This window comes from Narcine bancroftii, chromosome 12 (genome assembly GCF_036971445.1).
Source record: "Narcine bancroftii isolate sNarBan1 chromosome 12, sNarBan1.hap1, whole genome shotgun sequence".
Taxonomy (NCBI): domain Eukaryota; kingdom Metazoa; phylum Chordata; class Chondrichthyes; order Torpediniformes; family Narcinidae; genus Narcine; species Narcine bancroftii.
This window is the reverse complement of record NC_091480.1, coordinates 17,335,207-17,355,278: the sequence shown is the minus strand read 5'-3', so window position 1 is coordinate 17,355,278 and position 20,072 is coordinate 17,335,207. Positions and strand designations below refer to the sequence as shown.

At 38.0% G+C, this 20,072-nt stretch overlaps 1 protein-coding gene across 3 annotated transcripts in view; it reads right to left on the bottom strand.

The window, feature by feature from the left end:
• dcun1d3 (defective in cullin neddylation 1 domain containing 3) overlaps positions 1-20,072 on the bottom strand; it is a 28,589-nt gene that overhangs the window by 964 nt on the left and 7,553 nt on the right. For 2 of the 3 annotated variants that reach the window (XM_069905515.1, XM_069905513.1), the window contains one exon: positions 4,514-5,043. In XM_069905515.1, the coding sequence (XP_069761616.1) occupies positions 4,514-4,950 (437 nt within the window). In that variant the 5' untranslated portion in view covers positions 4,951-5,043. Of the gene's footprint in view, positions 1-4,513; positions 5,044-9,049; positions 9,136-20,072 lie in introns of all 3 variants that reach the window. The other variant, XM_069905514.1, reaches the window with a different exon arrangement.

Genomic DNA, 20,072 nt, shown 5'->3' with positions numbered 1-20,072 from the left:
CCTATCTCACACCCTTTGCCCTCTATTTCTCTTAATTCCTTGTGCCCATCTAACAGTCTTTTAAATGTCCCTATTCTACCAGCCACCATCCCTGGCAATTGAGTGTAAAAAAAATTTACCTCTGATGTCTCTCGCAAACTTTCCTACACTCACCTAAAACAGATGTCATCTGATATTTGTGACTGTTGTCCCATAAAAAAGATGCTGGCTGTCCACCTTATCTATGCCTTTCATAGTATTAAATACTTCGTCACCTCTCATCCTTCATCGCTCCAAAGAAAAAAGCCCCAACTTGGTCAACATTTCGCTTCATAAACATGTTCTTCGATCCAGGCAACATCCTGGTTAAATCTCTTCTGGACCATCTAAAGCTTCTATGTACTTTAGGTAATGAAGTGACCAGAACAGAACACAATACTCCAAGTGTGGTCTAACCAGAGTTTTATGCAGCCACAACATTACTTAATCTCTCATCTAATTAAGGCCAGCACAACCACACACCATCTTAACCAGTCTATCACCTTGTGCAGCAATCTTACAGGATCCATGGACTTGGACCCCAAGATCTCAATGTTCCTCCACATTGTTAAGAATCCTGCTACTCACCATGTAATCTGCCTTCAACCTACCAAAGTGCATCAATTCCCACTTATCCAGTCTAAACTCCATCTGCCACGTCTCTGCCCAAATCTGTATTGTTATAACCTACAACAAACCTCTACACTCTCCACAACACTTCCAACCTTAGTATCATCTGTAATCTTACTGACCCACCCCTCCACTTCTTTGTCCAAGTCATTTATAAAAATAACAAAGAGCAGGGGTCTCAGAACGAATCCTTGCGGAACGTCACTAGTCAATGACCTTCCAACAGAATGTGTTCCATCTATTACCACCCTCTGCTTTCTGTAGTCAAGCCAATTCCTAATCCAAGCAGCCAAGGTTTAATGGATTCCAAGACTTCCTGAACAAGTCTACCATGGGAGTCCTTGTTAAACACCTTATTAAAATCCATATAACACATCTACTGCCCTATCTTCAATTTCTTTGGTCACCTTCTCTAAAAGCTCAATTACACTTGTGAGGCATGGCCTTCCCTTCACAAAGTCATGCTGACTATCCCCGAGAAGATGCTTATAAATCCTGTCCCCAAGAATCCTCTGAAATCATTTGTCTACCACTGATGCAAGATTCAGTTATTTATAATTCCCAGGATTCTCCCTATTACATTTCTTAAACAAGACTACATTTGCTATTCTTTAATCATCTGGCATCTCTCCTGTGGCCAAGGAGGATGATAATATCATTGTCAAAGCCCCATCAATCTCTTCCCTAGCTTCCTGGAGTATATTGTGTGCAGTCCGGAGGACTTCTCTATGCTTTTAAGAAGATTCAGCTCTTCCTCTTTCTAATATCAAAGAACTTTGTCCAGAAAATTTACAAATATTACAACAGCCGAATTCATGCAATAAAACATTAATTCAAACACAAGTACGTTTCATATTCTGAATGCAGCCAAGATTATCTACAACCAATAAATTTCTAGTGGACTTAATTATAAAATAAATAACTGTTTAACTTGTAAAAAATCTCCAATTTTGTATCAACAATAATCACACATGGAACAGCTTATGCTACTGTACAGTTACCTTTTCTCCAGAGCTGCAATGGTTAACACTGTAATGTCAAAAATCATCAATGACCACAAACCATTCCTGCCTATAAAGTAAAGAGTTTGTATATTCTCCCTGTTATTGTCTATCCAAAGAAGGACTTGGGCCCGAAATGTCAACTGACTTTTTCCCTCCACAAGCTGCTGAATTTCTCAAGCACTTTTGTGCACGGAGGTTTCCCTGGCTACTCTGGTTCTCCCCCCCCACCCCCACCCCCACCCCCATCCATCTCAAATATGTGCTTAGGTTCATTGACAGCCAGAAACTATTCCTAGGTTGGTGAGTGGTTGGGAAAAACAGAGGGAGCCGAGTGGCATGTGTGAGCGAATAAAATGCACAAGTAAAGGTGGGACAATGGAATCGATGGGAGAGCCAGCACACACACAATGGGTCAAATGGCATCCGATTATGTTATTGGGAACAATCTTCCAACATCTAACCTTAGAACTGTTCCTGTAAGTGTAAAAAGCATCTTAAATATAATCAGTTCAGGCACAAGAGAGCAGGAAATTATAGTCCAAAATGTTTGTTTCTGAATTGGATTGAATAATTTGCAGAATTGCCTGGGGAATTGCCAGAGTGGCAGGAGGCTGATGGTAGAGAATAAAAAAAATTGGGGATGTGGGAACCTGCTTGCTATCCTTGCATCTCCTGTTAGAGCTTGTCAATTAAGAACTTTAGACAAGGACAGTGCTTTTCAGTACTGGGTACCCTGCAAGTCTAAGCAGCCTAAGGTTCACAGTGACATGAAAGGACAATTTAGATGAAATATTGAACTCCGATTTTGCAAACATACTCTACAGATTCCAAAATGCACTTATGTAAATCAGATCTTAAAATAATCATTTATAGAGATTGGTCTGGTCATACAGGAATACATAAAATTTTTTTTTTTGCGTTACCCACCAATTAATTTTATTTACTGTTTCTATGCCAGAGAAGTATAAAATCTGGTGAAATAGTATGATAAGTAAAAGCATATTATGCTTAATCATTTCATAGGTGAAAGTTTCACTATCTGGAAATAAAAGAGAACCCACTTGCAATGGTAGAACCAGAGTGTAAAGGGGAGTAAAGAAAGGAGTGGCCGAATTTCGAGTGTTCACGTTTTTGACTTTATCTAACCTGGTGTCATTTTTCACAATTATTGTTCTTTCCTAAACAGATTCATTAGGCCTTTTCATCTGATGTCCCCTTTCAGCCTGGGGGCGGCTGGGGCGTTGGATGCATTATTCAGTAGGCGTGGCTACTGATGCCATGACACCACACATACACGTTGAGCAATGGCCAATTCATTACCCATAATTACCCCACACAGCTGCAACCGCACTGTGTTTCCCAGAATGGTTCCAGCTAGTGAGCGATTATGGGTGGGGAAGACTGCCATTGGTCTGCTCTGTATTAAGCCTCTGGCGCCCACAAGTTGCCCTGAAGGCCGAAGCAGCTCGGCGAGATCCCGGAGGCCAGAGCGGCTGGTGGGGCTGTCACAGCCCGTCCCAGCCACCTCCTGCTGCCCTGACCCCCCCCCACCCCTGCCCTGAGGGGGTCATGGAGCAAGAGGGGTGTGAGTGGGAGAGAGAAAAGTGAGATGGGTCACTGACCAACACCATCACCGCGACGTCATCAGCCCGCCCCTAGCCAGCCGCTTACAGTGGCAGTACATTCATGATGTGTGGCAGAGTATTCCACTCCACCGCTGACACTACCTCAGAGAGGGAATGGAGCCTGCACCTTGGAGCAGTCATGAAGATAGGTTTTCTGACGTGAGGGTAGAGAATCTCTGCCTTTAGTTCAGATTTTTTTGCTTTAAGGGCCCATTGTCAAAAAAGGTAGAAGTAGCCATATCTCTCCTTTCCTTTCCCAATCAGAATATTATTTCTTTTACAGATATTATTGATCTTTACTTGAATATAGAGATGAATCAGACTCTTCTGATACTTCTCTCTGGTCAGCTTGATTGCTGTCTTCAGAAAATTAATTGAAATCATGCCAGTGAGGTGCTACTTTCAATTTAATGAAGATAACACAACTGACCTTTGTTTTTAAATACTATCTGCATGCATGCCCCACATTATTGCTGGGCTGTAAATATTAATAATTTAGAATAGGATGTTCACAATTTCCAAGAATTTGAGAATAGCTGTTTAGAGGAAGGAAACTTGACCCTATCAATAATACTTTATATAGTTTTCACTGAAACAACTTCAAGTTATTTTGAAGTCAATGTGGCTGCAACCAAAAAAAATCACACTGCTTGCCTAATACATTTTCCAAGGCTTCAATTCATTTATCCATGACAAATCACTAGAACATTCATTTTACAAAGCTATTGAGAACTTTGAGGATGTGGACATTAGAATAAAACCAGTACAGTACAACTCTGATCATCCAAACTCGGATTCTCCGAAATCCTCAGTTATCCAAAATTTTTTCGGAGCCGAACTGACCCGACGACGGTAGCAGGTGAACCTCAGGCTCCCAGCGTGAATAGGGCCTCGGTGGAGAGGTTTCGGTGATCAGTGGTGGTAGCTTTTTTTATTTTGGTGAGAATGAAACATTATTTTAATGCTTAAAAAGCCTTCCCTTGTTGTTCAAACACTGTTACAAGTGATTTGCTGTTGCTACTGGGCTATTTTTAAAAAAATGATCAAAAAAAATTTATCCAAAATAGGCCCGGTCCTGACCATTTCTGATTTTAAAAAATGATTATACAGTGCAAATCTGGGGTAAATGTCCAGATGAATAGACTAAATGCTCTCAATGATACCACCAGAATTAATATTACCTTAAAATATTTATGTATGCAAAATTATCAATTTCAAATTTTATCCTGAACGTACCTGGTAAACTTGCACATAGTAGCTGCTTGGAATTTCCATGCTAACAACAGTACGACGAACTCAGTAGGATCCACAGAAAGGTCATTGCAAAACCACTCCATGCCCTCCTCTAAAATGGCATCTTCGTGTGCGTCTTTATACCTGCTAAACAATTCTTCAGCTTTCTTTAGTGAGAATTCATCGTGATGTGAAAAATATTCTTCTTTTTTACTGTCGCCAGAGTGAGCAAATTGGGGTTGGGTTGATTCCAAGACAACATCAGTTTTCTTTGTTCCATTCGCAAGTATATCGCCAGAAGCCTTTGAGCACGTAGAGTTAAATTCTTCACCAGAGACAGGAGATTTCTTAACGTGTGATTTGCTACCAGATTCTTTATCTCCTGTTTTACTACCCAGTGAGGAAGGAGGGTTTTTGCACTTGGTGACACACTGGCCCATGTTTCTTAACTGCAGCTCTAAAGCAGTCCCCTTCCAGTCTCGGTCCCTCTCTGCTCCTGACGCTCCATGCACTTTAACTTGCCATTAGGATTACTGTTTAAAAACAAAACAAAAATCAGAATCTTTAAATGATCATTTCACCACTGAATCACAAGTATTTAATATTCCATGTATAATTTATGAGCAGGGGATATGAGTAAAGGCATTAATTACATGGACACTATTAGAAACATATAAAGTATAAATATTGGAATTTAGCTACAGATGCAGTCCAAGATTCCTTTAGTTTTTTTTCCTCAATCTTGTTTGAAAACACATTGTTCTCTTTTTCAATTCCAAATAGGATTTTTTTAATTGCTATTTTACAAATAAAATCTCTCCCCTCTCAATAAGTTCTGTTATTTATCAGAATGACAATGGAAGTTCTCACATCGTCATGACAGAATGTGTTATTATTGGAATAGATCAAACCAGATACCAAACTGGGGTGGAATCATGAATACCCAAGAACCATTTTCCTTGTTCCAGGCCAAGTAAAGCTGACCACAACAAGCAAATGCTGCTCCCCACTACAAATTTAGACTACATCTTCCATGTTTGCAATCTTGCCAGTTCTGCTGGTTTCAAATTCTCCAACTTCAAATGTTTAAATTTAGATTAAATTTTCATCTAAAAACTTTTTTAAGACATACAGCACAATAACAGGAACATTTTGGTCCACAAACCCATGCCACCCAATTGACCTACATACATTTTTGAATGGTGGGAGGAAACCAGGAGAAAACCCATGCAGACACGGGGAGAACATACAAACACAGGGCTTTGAACCCTGGTGCCAATCACTACTGCCATTACAGTGTTGTGCTAAGCACTAAGCCAGTGGTTCTCAACCATTTTCTTTCCACTCACATACCACTTTAAGTATTCCCTAAGCCATAGGGGCTCTGTGATTAGTAAGGGATTGCTTATGTAGGTGGAAAGAAAAAGTTTGAAACCACTGTTTTAATTGTACCGAACTGACTCATTATGTGCACCGTTTCATAACTCCAAAGAAAATGGGCCAATGACAATTTTTCCTCAAGCAAACTATTTCAGTAACAATTGAGTCTAGAGCAGTGATTCTCAACCTTCACACTCCACTTTAACCAGTCCCTTACTAATCACAGAGCACCAATGGCATAGGGATTACTTAAAGTGGTATGTGAATGCAAAGAAAAAGGTTGAGAACCATTGCACTACACCAACCATGCTGTCCCAGGTCTAAGGATGCTAAATTCTTATGGTTTTATCACGGAATCAAGGGGACCAATAAGATGGGAGCAAAAGTTGTTACTTTGAAATGACATGTCTCTAATTTTCAGAATTATTTCCTGTGTACTCAAGCAGCAAAAGCAAAATTGCTTTTGGAGAATCAAATATTGCAAAATGAAGTAGGCAATACTTGCCTTACTTAATAAACCTGCCAAGTGTTTCCAAAATTATTAGATATCCTTTTTAAATTGTATTATACTCCGTCTAAGATAGTCTGTTCCCTCGTTGTTTGGTCAACTTACTGAGCCTAAAAAAAAATTCATTCTGAATTCTTCTGCCACAGAATTATTGCTGATTTGGTTAGATCATTCTATTCAATTAAAATTATCCATGATGACTGACGTATCCTGGTCTAATGCAATTTCCTACATTTCTATACTGTAGAAGTTGTACGGATAACACATCCCTTGTTGCTTTGCTCCACCCAGACTGATTCCACATCTTTGCTTTCTCACTGTTCATTCATTACTAAAAGTACTACCACCATCTCTTTTTCTTTTGTCTGTCCTTAAATATTGAATCTCCCTGTATTTTTAGCTCCCAACTACATCTCTGATGTGACAAACACATCACACAATTTTCCTTCTGTTTGGGCTATTCATTTATCAACTATGTTATGAATATTGTACATTATGATACTGTGCAACACTTTCATAATGTTAGCTTATGTTGGGGGTAACTAATAGTTTCATTTTATACCACTGAGTGACTTATTTATCTTATCATTACTTTTTTTTTGCATTCAGACACTTCCCTTTTAACTCTCCAAACTTTTCCTGTGCTGTGGTTTCACAGTATCCACTCATCTACGCAGGCAGCGAGAATCACAAACTCTGTAATAACATTTTTCAGATCTCATACCTACCTCAGTGATCATAAGTAAATTCAAAACTAGTTAAGGTTTAGTATTCTCAAAGATGTACAATAACCACTTCTGGAAATATCACTTCAAATCTGTGACAAGTGAATTAGCAGGGAGGTTAAGTAGACTTTTCCTTCATGTTTATTCTCCTACACTCTGCTGCAGGCCCACATGCACATTTATAAATTCATTAACATTTGGCTGACTTGAACAGTGGTGGACACTACCAACACATTCTTGGCAACGGACACCAAGCGAATGCATTTAATCCACTTCTAAATGGAGTTTAAAATGGAGAAAATATCTATTCATCATCTAACAAAGGGCAATAGATGACAATAAGCTGGAAGTTTCATTGCCCTTGCATGAGCAAGGGGCACATTAGCTACCAAAATTACGACTACTGGTTAAATTGCTGCAAGAATCCTCCTGGTGTGTAGGCGAGAATGTTCTGGAAATGGCAATTGAGGAATCCAAAATATTTGCTGAAAGATATTATTCTGCAAATATAATAGTATAAATTGGTGCTCAACTTGAGTATCAGCCAGCTGTAGTATCTCCCTATTTGTTGAGAAACTGGAGGTGCTTTTGTTAATGTCCATGGTCTATATAAATACTAGGTGGTCAGTCTACTTTTTATAAAAATTTTGTTTTGCAGCTGTTTGATATGCAAAAATAGTCTAAAAGTCCTTACCCCACCACCACCATTATCTCTATGGAAAAAAAATTACTGGTGGACCAGGACATATTTACCATCAAATCTTCCTCCCTCTCTTCAACTTCTATTACTTGCATTTTCCAGGTGTAAAGTTTTCATCAGCCTTGGTCCTCTGACATCTCATTCTCCTTTGAACAACTCATTCAATTTCACACCTTATCTCTCATTTAAAATCTATGTTTTCTGGCATTCACCCAAGAATGATAAAAATGCTCTTACCAAGATAACTTGGCTGCATTTTTGGATTTCAACATCAGCTTAATTCATCTCTCCTTTCATGCCAACTCCCCAACCCATATACATCTTTGTCAAGGCCTCACTATCTAATTGCCTTAATTGCAGGCAGATCAGTTTCAGCGAGGATCAATGCAACTTCCATTGTTTTCCTAAAATTGTCTGGGACAACTACAGCATCAGGATTTCTCTCAAAAAGATTTGGGATTGAGGAAAAGTAGATGCCATTAAGAAAATACAAAATGACATCAGCCTGAAGAGAAACACAAAACCACACTCATCAAGAATCTCCAATTATAATGCTATGGGAAAATGTTAGCACAGGCTACATTCAATCATAAAATGCTGACTGAGAATTAAAACTCAAAGGCCTGATGTCAAATAGTATAATGAGTACTCTGTTTTTGACATGTAGCATGATCGGCGCAGTAGTTAGCGCAACGCCTTTACAGCACCAGCGATTGGGACCGGTCCGCGATTCGAATTCCACACTGTCTGAAAGGAACACTTGTATGTTCTCCCCATCTCTGCGTGGGTTTTTTCTAGGAGCTCCAGTTTCCTCCCTCTGTTCAAAACATACGTGGGGTGTAGGTTAATGGAGTGTAAATTGCACGGCACAGAGTCATGAGCTGAAATGCCCTGTTCCTGTGCTGTATGTCCAAATTTTAAACTTTAAAAATTGTATTCTGTGTTGTAAGTCATAATCTTTGCAATGGTTCATCAAACTAAAATGGATGGGAGCTTCACAAAAGGAGCAGCGAATTACTCGATAAATTTATAAAACTAATTGTTTTAATGACTAGAAGACATGTTAAAATTCCATATAAATAGGGCCTGAACATTTTTGGTTCCTATCCACCAGGATTTCAGTTAATTTTACTGGCAGAGCAGAATATAGTAAATTCCTCCTTAAAAATCACTTCATGGCAATTAGGATAAGGAATCACAAAATCCCATACTTCTACTGTACTTACAGAAATAGGTGCAGTAGTGATGGAGGATCTCCATAACATAATTGGTTTGTTGTACATACAAAGATATGGTGTCGGTGCATCTAACACTGTAAAATAGAAGTGGGAATGATCTTCAGAAGAGAATAACATGTTTAAAAAAAATTGTTGCAGGTGGTAACAGCACTGTAGTCTGCCTAAAAAAACATAATTGGGCAGCTCTCCTATTGATCAAGTTGACAAGCAAAACTGATTTTGTGCACATAAATCCACTGAATGAGATATGAATTATCAGAAGAAATTACTCAGGTTTTATTTGGAGAGTTTCTGTAGTTTATTTCTCTACTTATTAAATAGATTTCTTGCATTTTTTATTTGCTGATTTTTTTTTTTTAATTTGCTGAAGTAGACTAACATATTGTAGACTAATGCAGTTTTGGCAATAATCTCCTTTGGAAAAAGTCCCAATCATTGCTCTCGTAATAATTGTCAGTTTTAATCAGGATTTCTTGGAAAAATATTAGCTTCACTGTGATTCTTTCTATTTACCGCTCAATGTTTATGATTACTGTATTATTAATGCATATCTCACATCAAGAACCAAGGAAATCTTTCCTCATTTGTATTGTCTACTGCCATTTATTTAACTTAACCTTATTTTCAATGACATCACAGACGAACTAGCAAATTTCCTCTTCAACTTTACACAAGGTTCCAATAAATTGGCACCTGCCTAGAAATTGGAAGGCACAAGTTGTGCAATTCGATCTCAACGCAAATCATTTGCAAAGGAAAATCGTTGACTGTACAAACCTTGAAATTTTCCTTCTGGGCCCTCTAAACAATGAGCAAATCAAGGCTAGGGAGCCGAGAGGTGAACAGAGTTGTCCTATAAAATGCATCGCAAACCTCATCGAGCATTTTAGATCACAAATGATTATACAAGCAGGTCTTTATAATACCTGGTCTATTTCAGCTTTACTTACCACAGCCCAGCTTGTGGAGGCTGGAGCTGTTTGTTCACCATTATCTTGGGAAGCCTGCTTATAAATGTTGCCTCAACCCCAATCCTCTCTCCACCCCCCCCCCCCAACCCCCAACCATTAATCTGCTGCCTGTTCACTGCACAACTTTCAGCCTATCTTTTGATTAAGCACCATCAAAAGACAGCCTGAGTGTGCCCTACCACGTTATTCTTGCAGAAGACCTACTATCAATTCCCAGCAATTAACCACTGCTCCAACACGGAATTCATCTCCGGCGGAAGAACACTTGCTCTGACAACACGATCGACTCGGCCTACAAGATTGATGTTGCATTTATTCCTTGTGACTTCACAAATCCCTCAACAAACTTGCCTCTGTTGTCTAGTATTCTGTGGAGCAGGCCAGAGGCCATTCAATCCTATTCAGAAACACCCAAGGCTTTGAACTTTGAGGAATTAAGTTTTGCAGTGGTATGTCTAAGATTGTTGGCCTGCTAGATACTGCTTCAGTTTCAATGCCATGTACTTAAATGGATGAAAGTATTCATAGTCAAGTTAAATTTAAAATCCTGCCCCCCTCCTCCCCTTCTTTCCCGCCCCTCCTTCCGCTCCCCCACTCCCCCTCGTTCCCCCCCACTTAAAGAAGAAAAAAAATTAATTTTAAAATGTTATACTAAAAAAGTACCCAATACTATCTAGCTGCATTATTCAGTTGCTTCGATTTTCTTTTTTCCCCCCAGAGCCAGCAGCTTTAAACATCAATAAGCTACTGCATGTTCTGTCTTGTTAAGAACACAAGAAAAAAAGAGCAGGAGTTGGCCATCCAGCCCATCAAGCCTGCTCTGCCATTCAATAAGATCATGATGGATCTGATGATAAAATCTACCAATCTTGTCTTAAGTCTGTTTACTAAAGAAGTCTCCACGGCTTCAAAGGGCAGAAAATTCCAAAGATTCAGCACCCTCTGGGAAAAGCAGTGCCTCCTCATCTCAATCCTAAATCTACTCCCCTGAATCTTGAGGCGATGTCCCCTAGTAGATTTAGTGTCTCATATTCTTATTTTTATCAAACTAGTGACACAAAGCAATGAAGAAACCACCTTTAGCCATGTTTGCTCATGGACTTTCTGAATTGCAGGTACTTCTTGTTAAAAGGAAACACCAGCAATAATAAATCACCCAATTTTCTTGTTGGCAAAGTAATATGCAGGATATTCCATCTTTTAATATACAGTATTCCTATTGAAAAGAATCAATCTGGTGAAAATAAATTCAAGATGGTTTAAATTATTTGATGGTTGAATCCACTTACAAAGTCGAGCATAGACTTTACAGATTTATGATATTTAGTGAACAGCGTCTTTCACTTCTTTGCATTTCACTATATACTTTGAATCTTCTATCCCTTCCCCCCCCCCCCCCATTTCAAAAGTAAACTTGCATTCAATACAACAATGAGCTAATAAGGAAATTCTTATGGAAAGGGGGGAAACCGAGGATAGCGCTAGATAAATTAACAGAATGGTACAAACAAGGTGGTTTGCAGCTACCAAACTTTAAAAATTATTATAGAGCAGCTCAATTAAGGTATCTATCAGATTTTTATCAAACAAAGGAAAAACCAGATTGGACCAAGATAGAGCTAGATAAAATAGGGGAGAAGGTACCAGAACATATACTTTATAAGTGGGATGAAAAACTGGTGCAATATAGAAGTTCACCAGTACTGCACCATTTACTCAACATATGGAAGAAAATTCACGTAGAAAGGAAAAAAACAAATTACCAACTACCAAAATTATTATTGATGCAAAATCAACTAATCCCTTTCACAATAGATAACCTTTCCTTTAGAGAATGGGATAGAAAAGGAATTAAAAGAATAGAAAATTGTTTTTTGGGAAATAATTTATTAACATTTGAACAAATGAAGTACAAATATGGAATAACTCACAGTACAATGTTTGCATACCACCAACTGAAAACCTACTTAAAGGACAAATTGGGAAGCAGGCTGAGGTTACCAGAAGGAAGCAGCTTTGAATATATGATTACAGACACAATGATAATAAAAAGATTTATAACAAACATGTACATCAAGCTGGAAGAGAAAGAGAATGATGAAATAAGTAATAAACCCAAAAAGTGGGAAAAAGATTTACACAAAGATAAAAAATGAAATATGGGAAAAGTTATGCTCTGGAACTATGAAAAATATAATAAACACAAGGTTACGCATGATACAATATAATTGGTTACACAGGCTATATATCACACCCCAAAAGTTAAATAAATGAGATCCAACATTATCAGATAGATGTTTTCACTGCAAGAAGGAAACGGGAACAACAGTACATGCAATTTGGGCATGTTAGAAAGTGAAAAAATTTTGGGAAGATCTAAATCAGGTATTAAATAAAATCACAAAAAGCAACATACCAAAAAATCCAGAGATCTTTCTTCTAAGTAATATAAGAACTAAAGAATTAGATCTGAAACTGGATGAAGCGCAAAAAAGATTTATTATGATAGCCTTAGCTGTAGCAATAAAATGTATAATGTCAACTTGGAAATCAGAAGAGAGCCTGAGAGTACAGCAATGGTACATGGAAATAAATAAATCTATTCCATTGGAGAAAAAAAATAACATATAATTTTAAAAATAAAGTCACATTATTCGAACAAATTTGGGAACCGTACATGGAACACAACAGAGAGGGCCTACCGCGGACCTCCACCCCCTAAAATGATAGAATGAGAAGATGAAATGAGCTGACCCAGTGTGAAAAAGTAGATGACACAATTTTCTTGTTTATTTTCATCGTGTAATGACATTGTTTAATGGTTTCATTGTATTGTCTATGTTGAACGTTTAATGGGTTTGGAGGGGGGTGGGAAGGAGGGAGGGAAGGTAGGGGGGGATAAAAAGGGGAGAAAATGCCACTGTGTATATTTAAGAGAGAAATGTTTGTATGTATTTTGATTGATATGGTTTCACAGTGTGAAAAATACAAAAAAATTTAAAAACATCATTGAGCTCAGAGATCATTAACCAATGAAACAACCCTCAGATTCCACTAATTGAGACCTGCTCAGGCAAATCCCTTCAAGTAAAGCTGAAAAAAGCTTTGCAAATGTCCTAAAGGCCTGATTCTGCAAGAAAGAGCAATCCAAATCTCCGCAAGAGGTGTCTGAGTGTGTGTGAGGCACGTTAATGAATTTTTTGGTACATGTCTGAGCATCTTGGTGCTTTAACAAATCAGTCATAGAAACATGAATAGCCAACAAACTATTTGGCCTCGACTCATGCTCATTTTATGAATATATTCATGGCTGTACTCACAAGATATATAGGTACCAAAGGAATCAAGGAAGATATGGACTGGATGAAAGAACATCATCTTACAGAATGCTGCAGATGTCTTGGGATTCATATTCTCACTTTAAATTTTTTAAAAACCCTCCAATTTCACTTTTTCCAAAAATTCAGTCATATTTATCTGGTATTGGCATACCCCTTATAAAGCAAATGTTCTCTCAAATCAGCTAGAAACTTTCAAAATATTCAGTCATACCATGCAAAGCTACAAACTCTAGTAATTTCCAGAAAACAAAAATTAACCTAACAGGTCTAAAATAATTTGGTTGCGGTCTCACATTTCTTAAATAGTACTTTGGAAACAATTCCTGAAAAGGGCAAACTTTTTAATTTTATAGAGCATTTATGCTACTCTCTTCTACTTTCTTTAAAATCTTGGAATAGAAATCATCTGATCCTAGGAAATTTCATTAATGCCATTCATCATTACTGCATGTTAATTTTAGTGAGCCCCAACTCTAGTTCCTGTTTCAGGACATTTCAAAGCTACCATCTTTCTCAGAAAATTCTTTTTTTTTAAACTTTATTTATTCGTTCAAAATACAGATAATAAGTAACATACATAACAATAAACTTAAGCATGAACGAAATATATATATATATATATATATAAAAGAAAAAAAAAAGAAAAAAAGAACCCCCCCCCCTTCTTTCAGCCAATTTCTCAGAAAATTCTGATGCAAAACAATCTGAGTTTTATAAAAGATAGATAAAACTGCAGGACATGGGTTTAGGGAAGTGGTTCTAAATGCCATAGGTGCTCTGTAGCTAGCAAGGGATTAATTAAGGTGATATGCGAGTGGGGGAAAAAAAGGTTGAGAAGGAGCACCTTCTTTGCCAGAGAGTAGCTAGTACCTGGAGTGTACTGTCTGAGAGAGTGGTTGAAGATAGATCATTGACAATATTTTAAAAATATCTTGATGAGCACTTGAATCTCTTAGGCACAGAGGGCTATGGACAAAGTGCTGGGCAATGTGATAATAGGGAAGAGTGCCCATTGGTCATAGTGGATAAATTGGGCCAAAAAGCTTGCTTCCATGCTGCAAGATTCTATTATTCTTATTCACCATTTCCTTTGTTTTATTTACAGTATCATCGGCGTCAGTTTTAAGGAGATCACTATTGCTCCTGGCCACTTTCCGACTAACTACAAATAATTGCGTTGATCTTGCTAATCCTTGAAAGTTTATTTTCATATTCCATCCTTCTAGTTCTATATTTTGCCACTTTTGTATATTTACATTTCTCCAAGTTGCCACAATTTGCTAGTTTCTGACTTTTAAATTTTTTTTTTTTTAAATATTCTTTACCACTTTAGTTGACAATGGTAGATTTTGAAAGAGCCTTGGTTTGCCATTAGTTCCATCCATTTTACAGTGGACAGTTTGTGTGGAAATAGGCCTTGTTCAAATCTTAATCATGTCATATTTCTTTTTTTTTTAAATACTATTCTGTAATGAATTATTTTAAGATGATCATTACATAAACATTCAAACACCTGCTGCATCGGACTGATATAAAGATTGGTCCCATGACGATTTGCCGCTGCTGTTGTTATTGTTAAACTCACAAAGAAATTTCAGTAAGCTGCTGTGTAAACCTCAACATCCCCAAGACAATTCCTCACTAAGGGCTGTGACGGTCAATGACAGATGTGAAGGTAGGTTACACTTGTAATGGAGATGTAGCTTTGTAAACCTTACTAAGGATCATACAGTGCACCCCCCCCCCCCCACCCCAACTGTCGTGTTCAATATCAGGGAGGGGAAAATGAAGCACTGTCCGTCGTTCAGGAAACCTATTGGCGAACCAAAGATTATGGAGTGCAGTTTTAAGAGATGGAGCAAGCTTAAGTATTAACCAGCTTGGACATTAAGTTATTCCACAACATCATACTTGAAGAAAAAAATTGGTGCAAAGATAAAGCAAGATTTCATCAACTCTCAAATGGAAAATTATGCAAAATTTGTGGATGGTAACACCAAAGGCAGTGTGTAGATGGGGAAAACCCCAAACACATTTTATTCCCAATAATAGTTTGCTACTACATTTTACAAGTATTTTTCAATCAATTACACAAGTAAACAACATGAATGATATGAGAAATTCAAGAACACGACTGAACAGACAAGATGGATCAGAACCAAGATAATGAACATACATTATCTAGTTTGCTTTAGCTTAACTACTGAGACAGTTTATGTAGTCATCACATGAATTCTTATTTTAACTCGGGTTTCTGATTTATAATACATCTGTAACTTGTGATTTTTTTTGAGACCAGACCATACAGGAGTTTTTTAAAAAAAAAACATACACATGACCAAAAACGCTGAATGATTTGATAGTAACAAAACGGCACCATTATTTGTCAATTTGAGCAACCTGATTTTTTAATTCTTTTCCAATTTTTCCCCTGGAGTAAGCCAGAGATGCTTTTCAAGCTCTACACTCTTTCACTTTTAAACATTTGAATGGTTAACACAAGAATAAGTCACTGCCAAAGTGCCATCAAGTTAATGATTCCAAACCTGAGAATGTAATCGTAACCCTCAAAGAAAAAGGTCTTACAACATCCTGTTGTTATAATTAAATTTGTTTTACTTTTGCTATCTTTATATTTATTACAAGTGAATCCATAAAAGACCAAAGTGAAATCACACAAGTTAAAACTAATTAATATTGCCAGAGAGGACAAATTGCTCTCCAATTCAGAAAAGTCAATTGGAAAAGCACATGTACATTTTTATTTTTAAAAAAACCTAGTTGAATATTTTATATTTTAAAATCAGTACATTTCTGATTATCGATAAACTGATCTACTGAAATTCTAAAATATCCGAAAAGATTTCTGCTGAGACATGACGTCATAATTTTTTAAACAATTTCTTTTACCCACCATGCTCAAGTGGGGGGTCTGACGCACAGTTAGCTCCATTTTGAATCAATGGAGCTCTCGTGTACTGGTCAAAGATACAGCTACAAGGGCACGATTTCACCCAAATGCTCAAATGGGGCTCTGACGCCATTGGAATCAATGGAGCTCTCACGTACTGTTCAAAGATACAGCTCTAATGGGGGTCTGTGGTGCCGTTAGTGCCATTTTGAATCAACAGAGCTCTCGTGTATATAGATAGATAGATATATATATATTTAGCTGCAATAGCAAAAAAGGTCTGCAGATAGCACTGTCAATATTAGTGAGAAGAAAAGGAGGAAGTGTTTATGCCTGTCTATAGAACAGAAAGTCAAGCTGCTGTCGAAACTGGACAGTGGCACAAGTGTGAAACGTCTAATAGAGGAGTATCCTGTTGGAGTAAGCAGAAGGATAAACTGTTGAAGTTCTATTCTGAAATTTAAGAACAGAAGTTAATGACATATAGAAAAACACCATAAAGGTAAAAATGAAGAACTGGAGCATGTATTGATGGAGTGGATCCGATAGCATCACAGTGAACACATACCACTTAATGGTTTTCTGATCATGAGACAAGCAAAGCTCTATCACGATGAACTCAGAATTGAAGGGAACGGTTGCTGGTTGAGCATATTTAAGAAAAAACAGCATTATAATGTTAAAGGTGAATGGCAAAAAAGCATCTGCTGATCACGAAGCAACAGAGAGATTCATTGACGAGTTTGCCAAGACCATTGCTGACAAAAACCTGACACCAAAACAAGTCTATAATGCCGATGAAACATCACTGTTTTGGCATTTTTGGCCCAGAACACTGGCAACAGCTGATAATTCAACCCCTACAGGAATTAAGGATACCATGGACAGAATAACTGCGCTGGGATGTGATAATGCAGCAGGCATGCATATGTGTAAGCTGGCTGTGATAGGCAAAAGCATGCATTGTCATTGTTTTAATGGAGTGAATTTCTTACCAGTCCATTATCATGCCAACAGAAAGACATGGATCTCCAGGGATATCTTTTCTGAATGGTTTTACATTTTGTGCCAGCAGGTCATGCTCACTGCAGGGTAGCTGGACTGGATGACAACTGCAAGTGTTTTTCATCCCTTGACAACTGTTCTGCTTATCCTCCAGCTTAAAGTCTCAACAAAGATAATGTTCATGTCATGTACCTTCCCCCAAATGGGACTTCCTTAATTCAGCCATGTGACCATGTAGATCACTGAAGAGTGAATACAAAAACACTTTCTTGAACAACATGCTGTCAGCAATGAAAGGTGGCTTGGGTGCGGCAGGGTTCCAAAAGGAGATTACCATAAAGGATGCCATTTATGCTGCTGCCAACATTTGGAGTGACGAAAGGGCACAATCTCTTGCCTGCCACTATGTTCCATGTTGATGAAGAAGACGATGGTGATTCTGAAGGATTTCATGACGGGGATTTAAAAAATGTCTGATTTCCTTGCATAAGCAAAAAATACCTTCAGAGTCCGTCAGTAAGCTGGAATAAGAGGATATTGAAGACGTTTTTAACATTGATAATGATGCTCCAGTTGTTCATTCACTGACTGATGGTGAAATAGCTGAACTTGTTCTGCAACCAGGTGAGCGCAATGCAGAGGACTTGGAGACAAAGTGCCTATAGTGAAAATGTCTTGATGCACTAGAGCAGCGTGCATTCATACCAAAACAAGAAATCACGTCAGTGTATAGAATCAAAGACAGACTGCTAAGACCCAAGCCATTGTTAATGAAACAGGTGACACTGGAACAAACATTGGCAAAAACCATCATGCACAAATTCTCATGTTTGTTGCTGCATTTTGCAACTAGAAATAACTCTTTTTAGTTAGAATTAAACATTATTTCATGCTTGAAAAACCTTCTGTTGTTATTTTTTGTTGTTTAACAAGTGTTCTGCAGATGCTACTGGTCTGCTTAAAGAAATTTATCGATTCTCCAAAAAATCCAGATAACTGAGATAAGTCAGATCCTAAGCATTTCGGATAATTGGAAACATACTGTACAGTCAAATATAGTTTACATCCAATAATAATGCAGTGTCAAATTTTTGTTTGCAGTCAATGTGAGAATGTAACAGTGTGAACAGAGGGGAACTAAAGAATGTAATGTACAGAGCCCCAGGACATACAAAATTTGATTTATAGAAATCCACTTTATTCAAATTCTTCTATAAAAACTTTTAAAGAATATTTCAAGAAAGTACTATTATGTTTGGAACTTATTCTTTTTTTCCTTTATTTGCCCTTGTGCTCCACAGTTTTAAATTTGTGATCCAACAATTCACACATGATTAAAGTGCACATTCCATATTTTATTCACTGTTATTTATATATTTTTTGATTTGACCAATTGTAGCCCCTTTGTCCCCTCATTTCAGGGCACCATAATGTTCAGGATATTTGCCTTCACAGGTGTGCTCAGGAATGCTTAATTACTTCATTGGTGCCAGTATAAGAGAGCGAGGCTGGATTCTAAGCTTTTCATCACCTTTGTCATTTTTCAACATGAGGACCAGAGTTGCGTCAATGAAAATCAAAGAAGCCATTATGAGTTTGAAAATACAAGAATAAAACATTGCCCCAACCTTAGGACTACCAAAATCAACTGTTTGGAACATTATTATGAAGAAAGCCTACTGGCGAGCTCAGTAATTTCAAAGGGACTGGTAGGCCAAGGAAGACCTCCACTGCCGATGACAGAAGAATTCTCATCACAATGAAGAAAAATCCCAAATGCCTGTCCGACAGATCGGAAACAGTCCAAGAGTCAGGTGTGGATGCATAAATGACTACTGTCCGCAAAATACTTTATGAAAAGAAATGCAGAGGCTACACTGGAAGATGTAAACCTCGGCAAAAGGTGGCATGCTTTGGATCCCGGTCAGTTCCTTTATGCCTCCACACTTTGCTCTTGCCATCACTCTGATAAAGGGTCATCTTGGTCAGACGGGTGTTTGGGGATTTTTCTTCATTATGATGAGAATTCTTCTGTCAACAGCAGGGGAGGTCTTCCTTGGAATATCAGTCCCTTTGCAATTACTGAGCTCGCCAGAGGCTATCTTCTTAATAGATTGCCTTTGGCAATCCCAAGGTTTGGGCAATGTCCCTTACTGTTTTATTCTCATTTTTTTCAGCCTCATAATAGCTTCTTTGACTATTAGGGGCAAGGTTAGTGCAACGCTGTTACAATGCTAGCGATCAGCACTGGGGTTTGAATCCCGTGCAGTCTATAAGGAGTTTGTATGCTCTCCCCGTGTCTGCGTGGGTTTTCCCCAAGGGATCCAATTTCCTCCCACCCTTCAGAATTTATCAGGGTTGCATGTCGATTGGGTGGCACTGGGTTCGTGGCCAAAAGGGCCTGTGACCCTGCTTAAAGTAAAAACTCTAGGCCTCGTTGAAAAATAGCAACTACAAACTCCAAAGATGATCAAAAGCTTAGAGCTTCCTATGCATACACCAATGAAGCAATTAAGCATACCTGAGCACTCAAACGTCCAGCTGCCCCAAATATATGAAATGGAGGAAACTCTGTATAAAGAATGTGGTCATTTCTACATGGTCAAACCAAAATATACACAAATAACCTTGAATAAAATCTGGAAGGTGCACTGTTATTATATGTGGATTGTTAGATTTAAAACTGTGGAGCACAGGGGCAAATTAAGGGAAAAAAAAAGGGTCTGCCCCAAACATTATGGAGGGGACTGCATTCCATTAAATTAATGAAATGAAATTAGAGG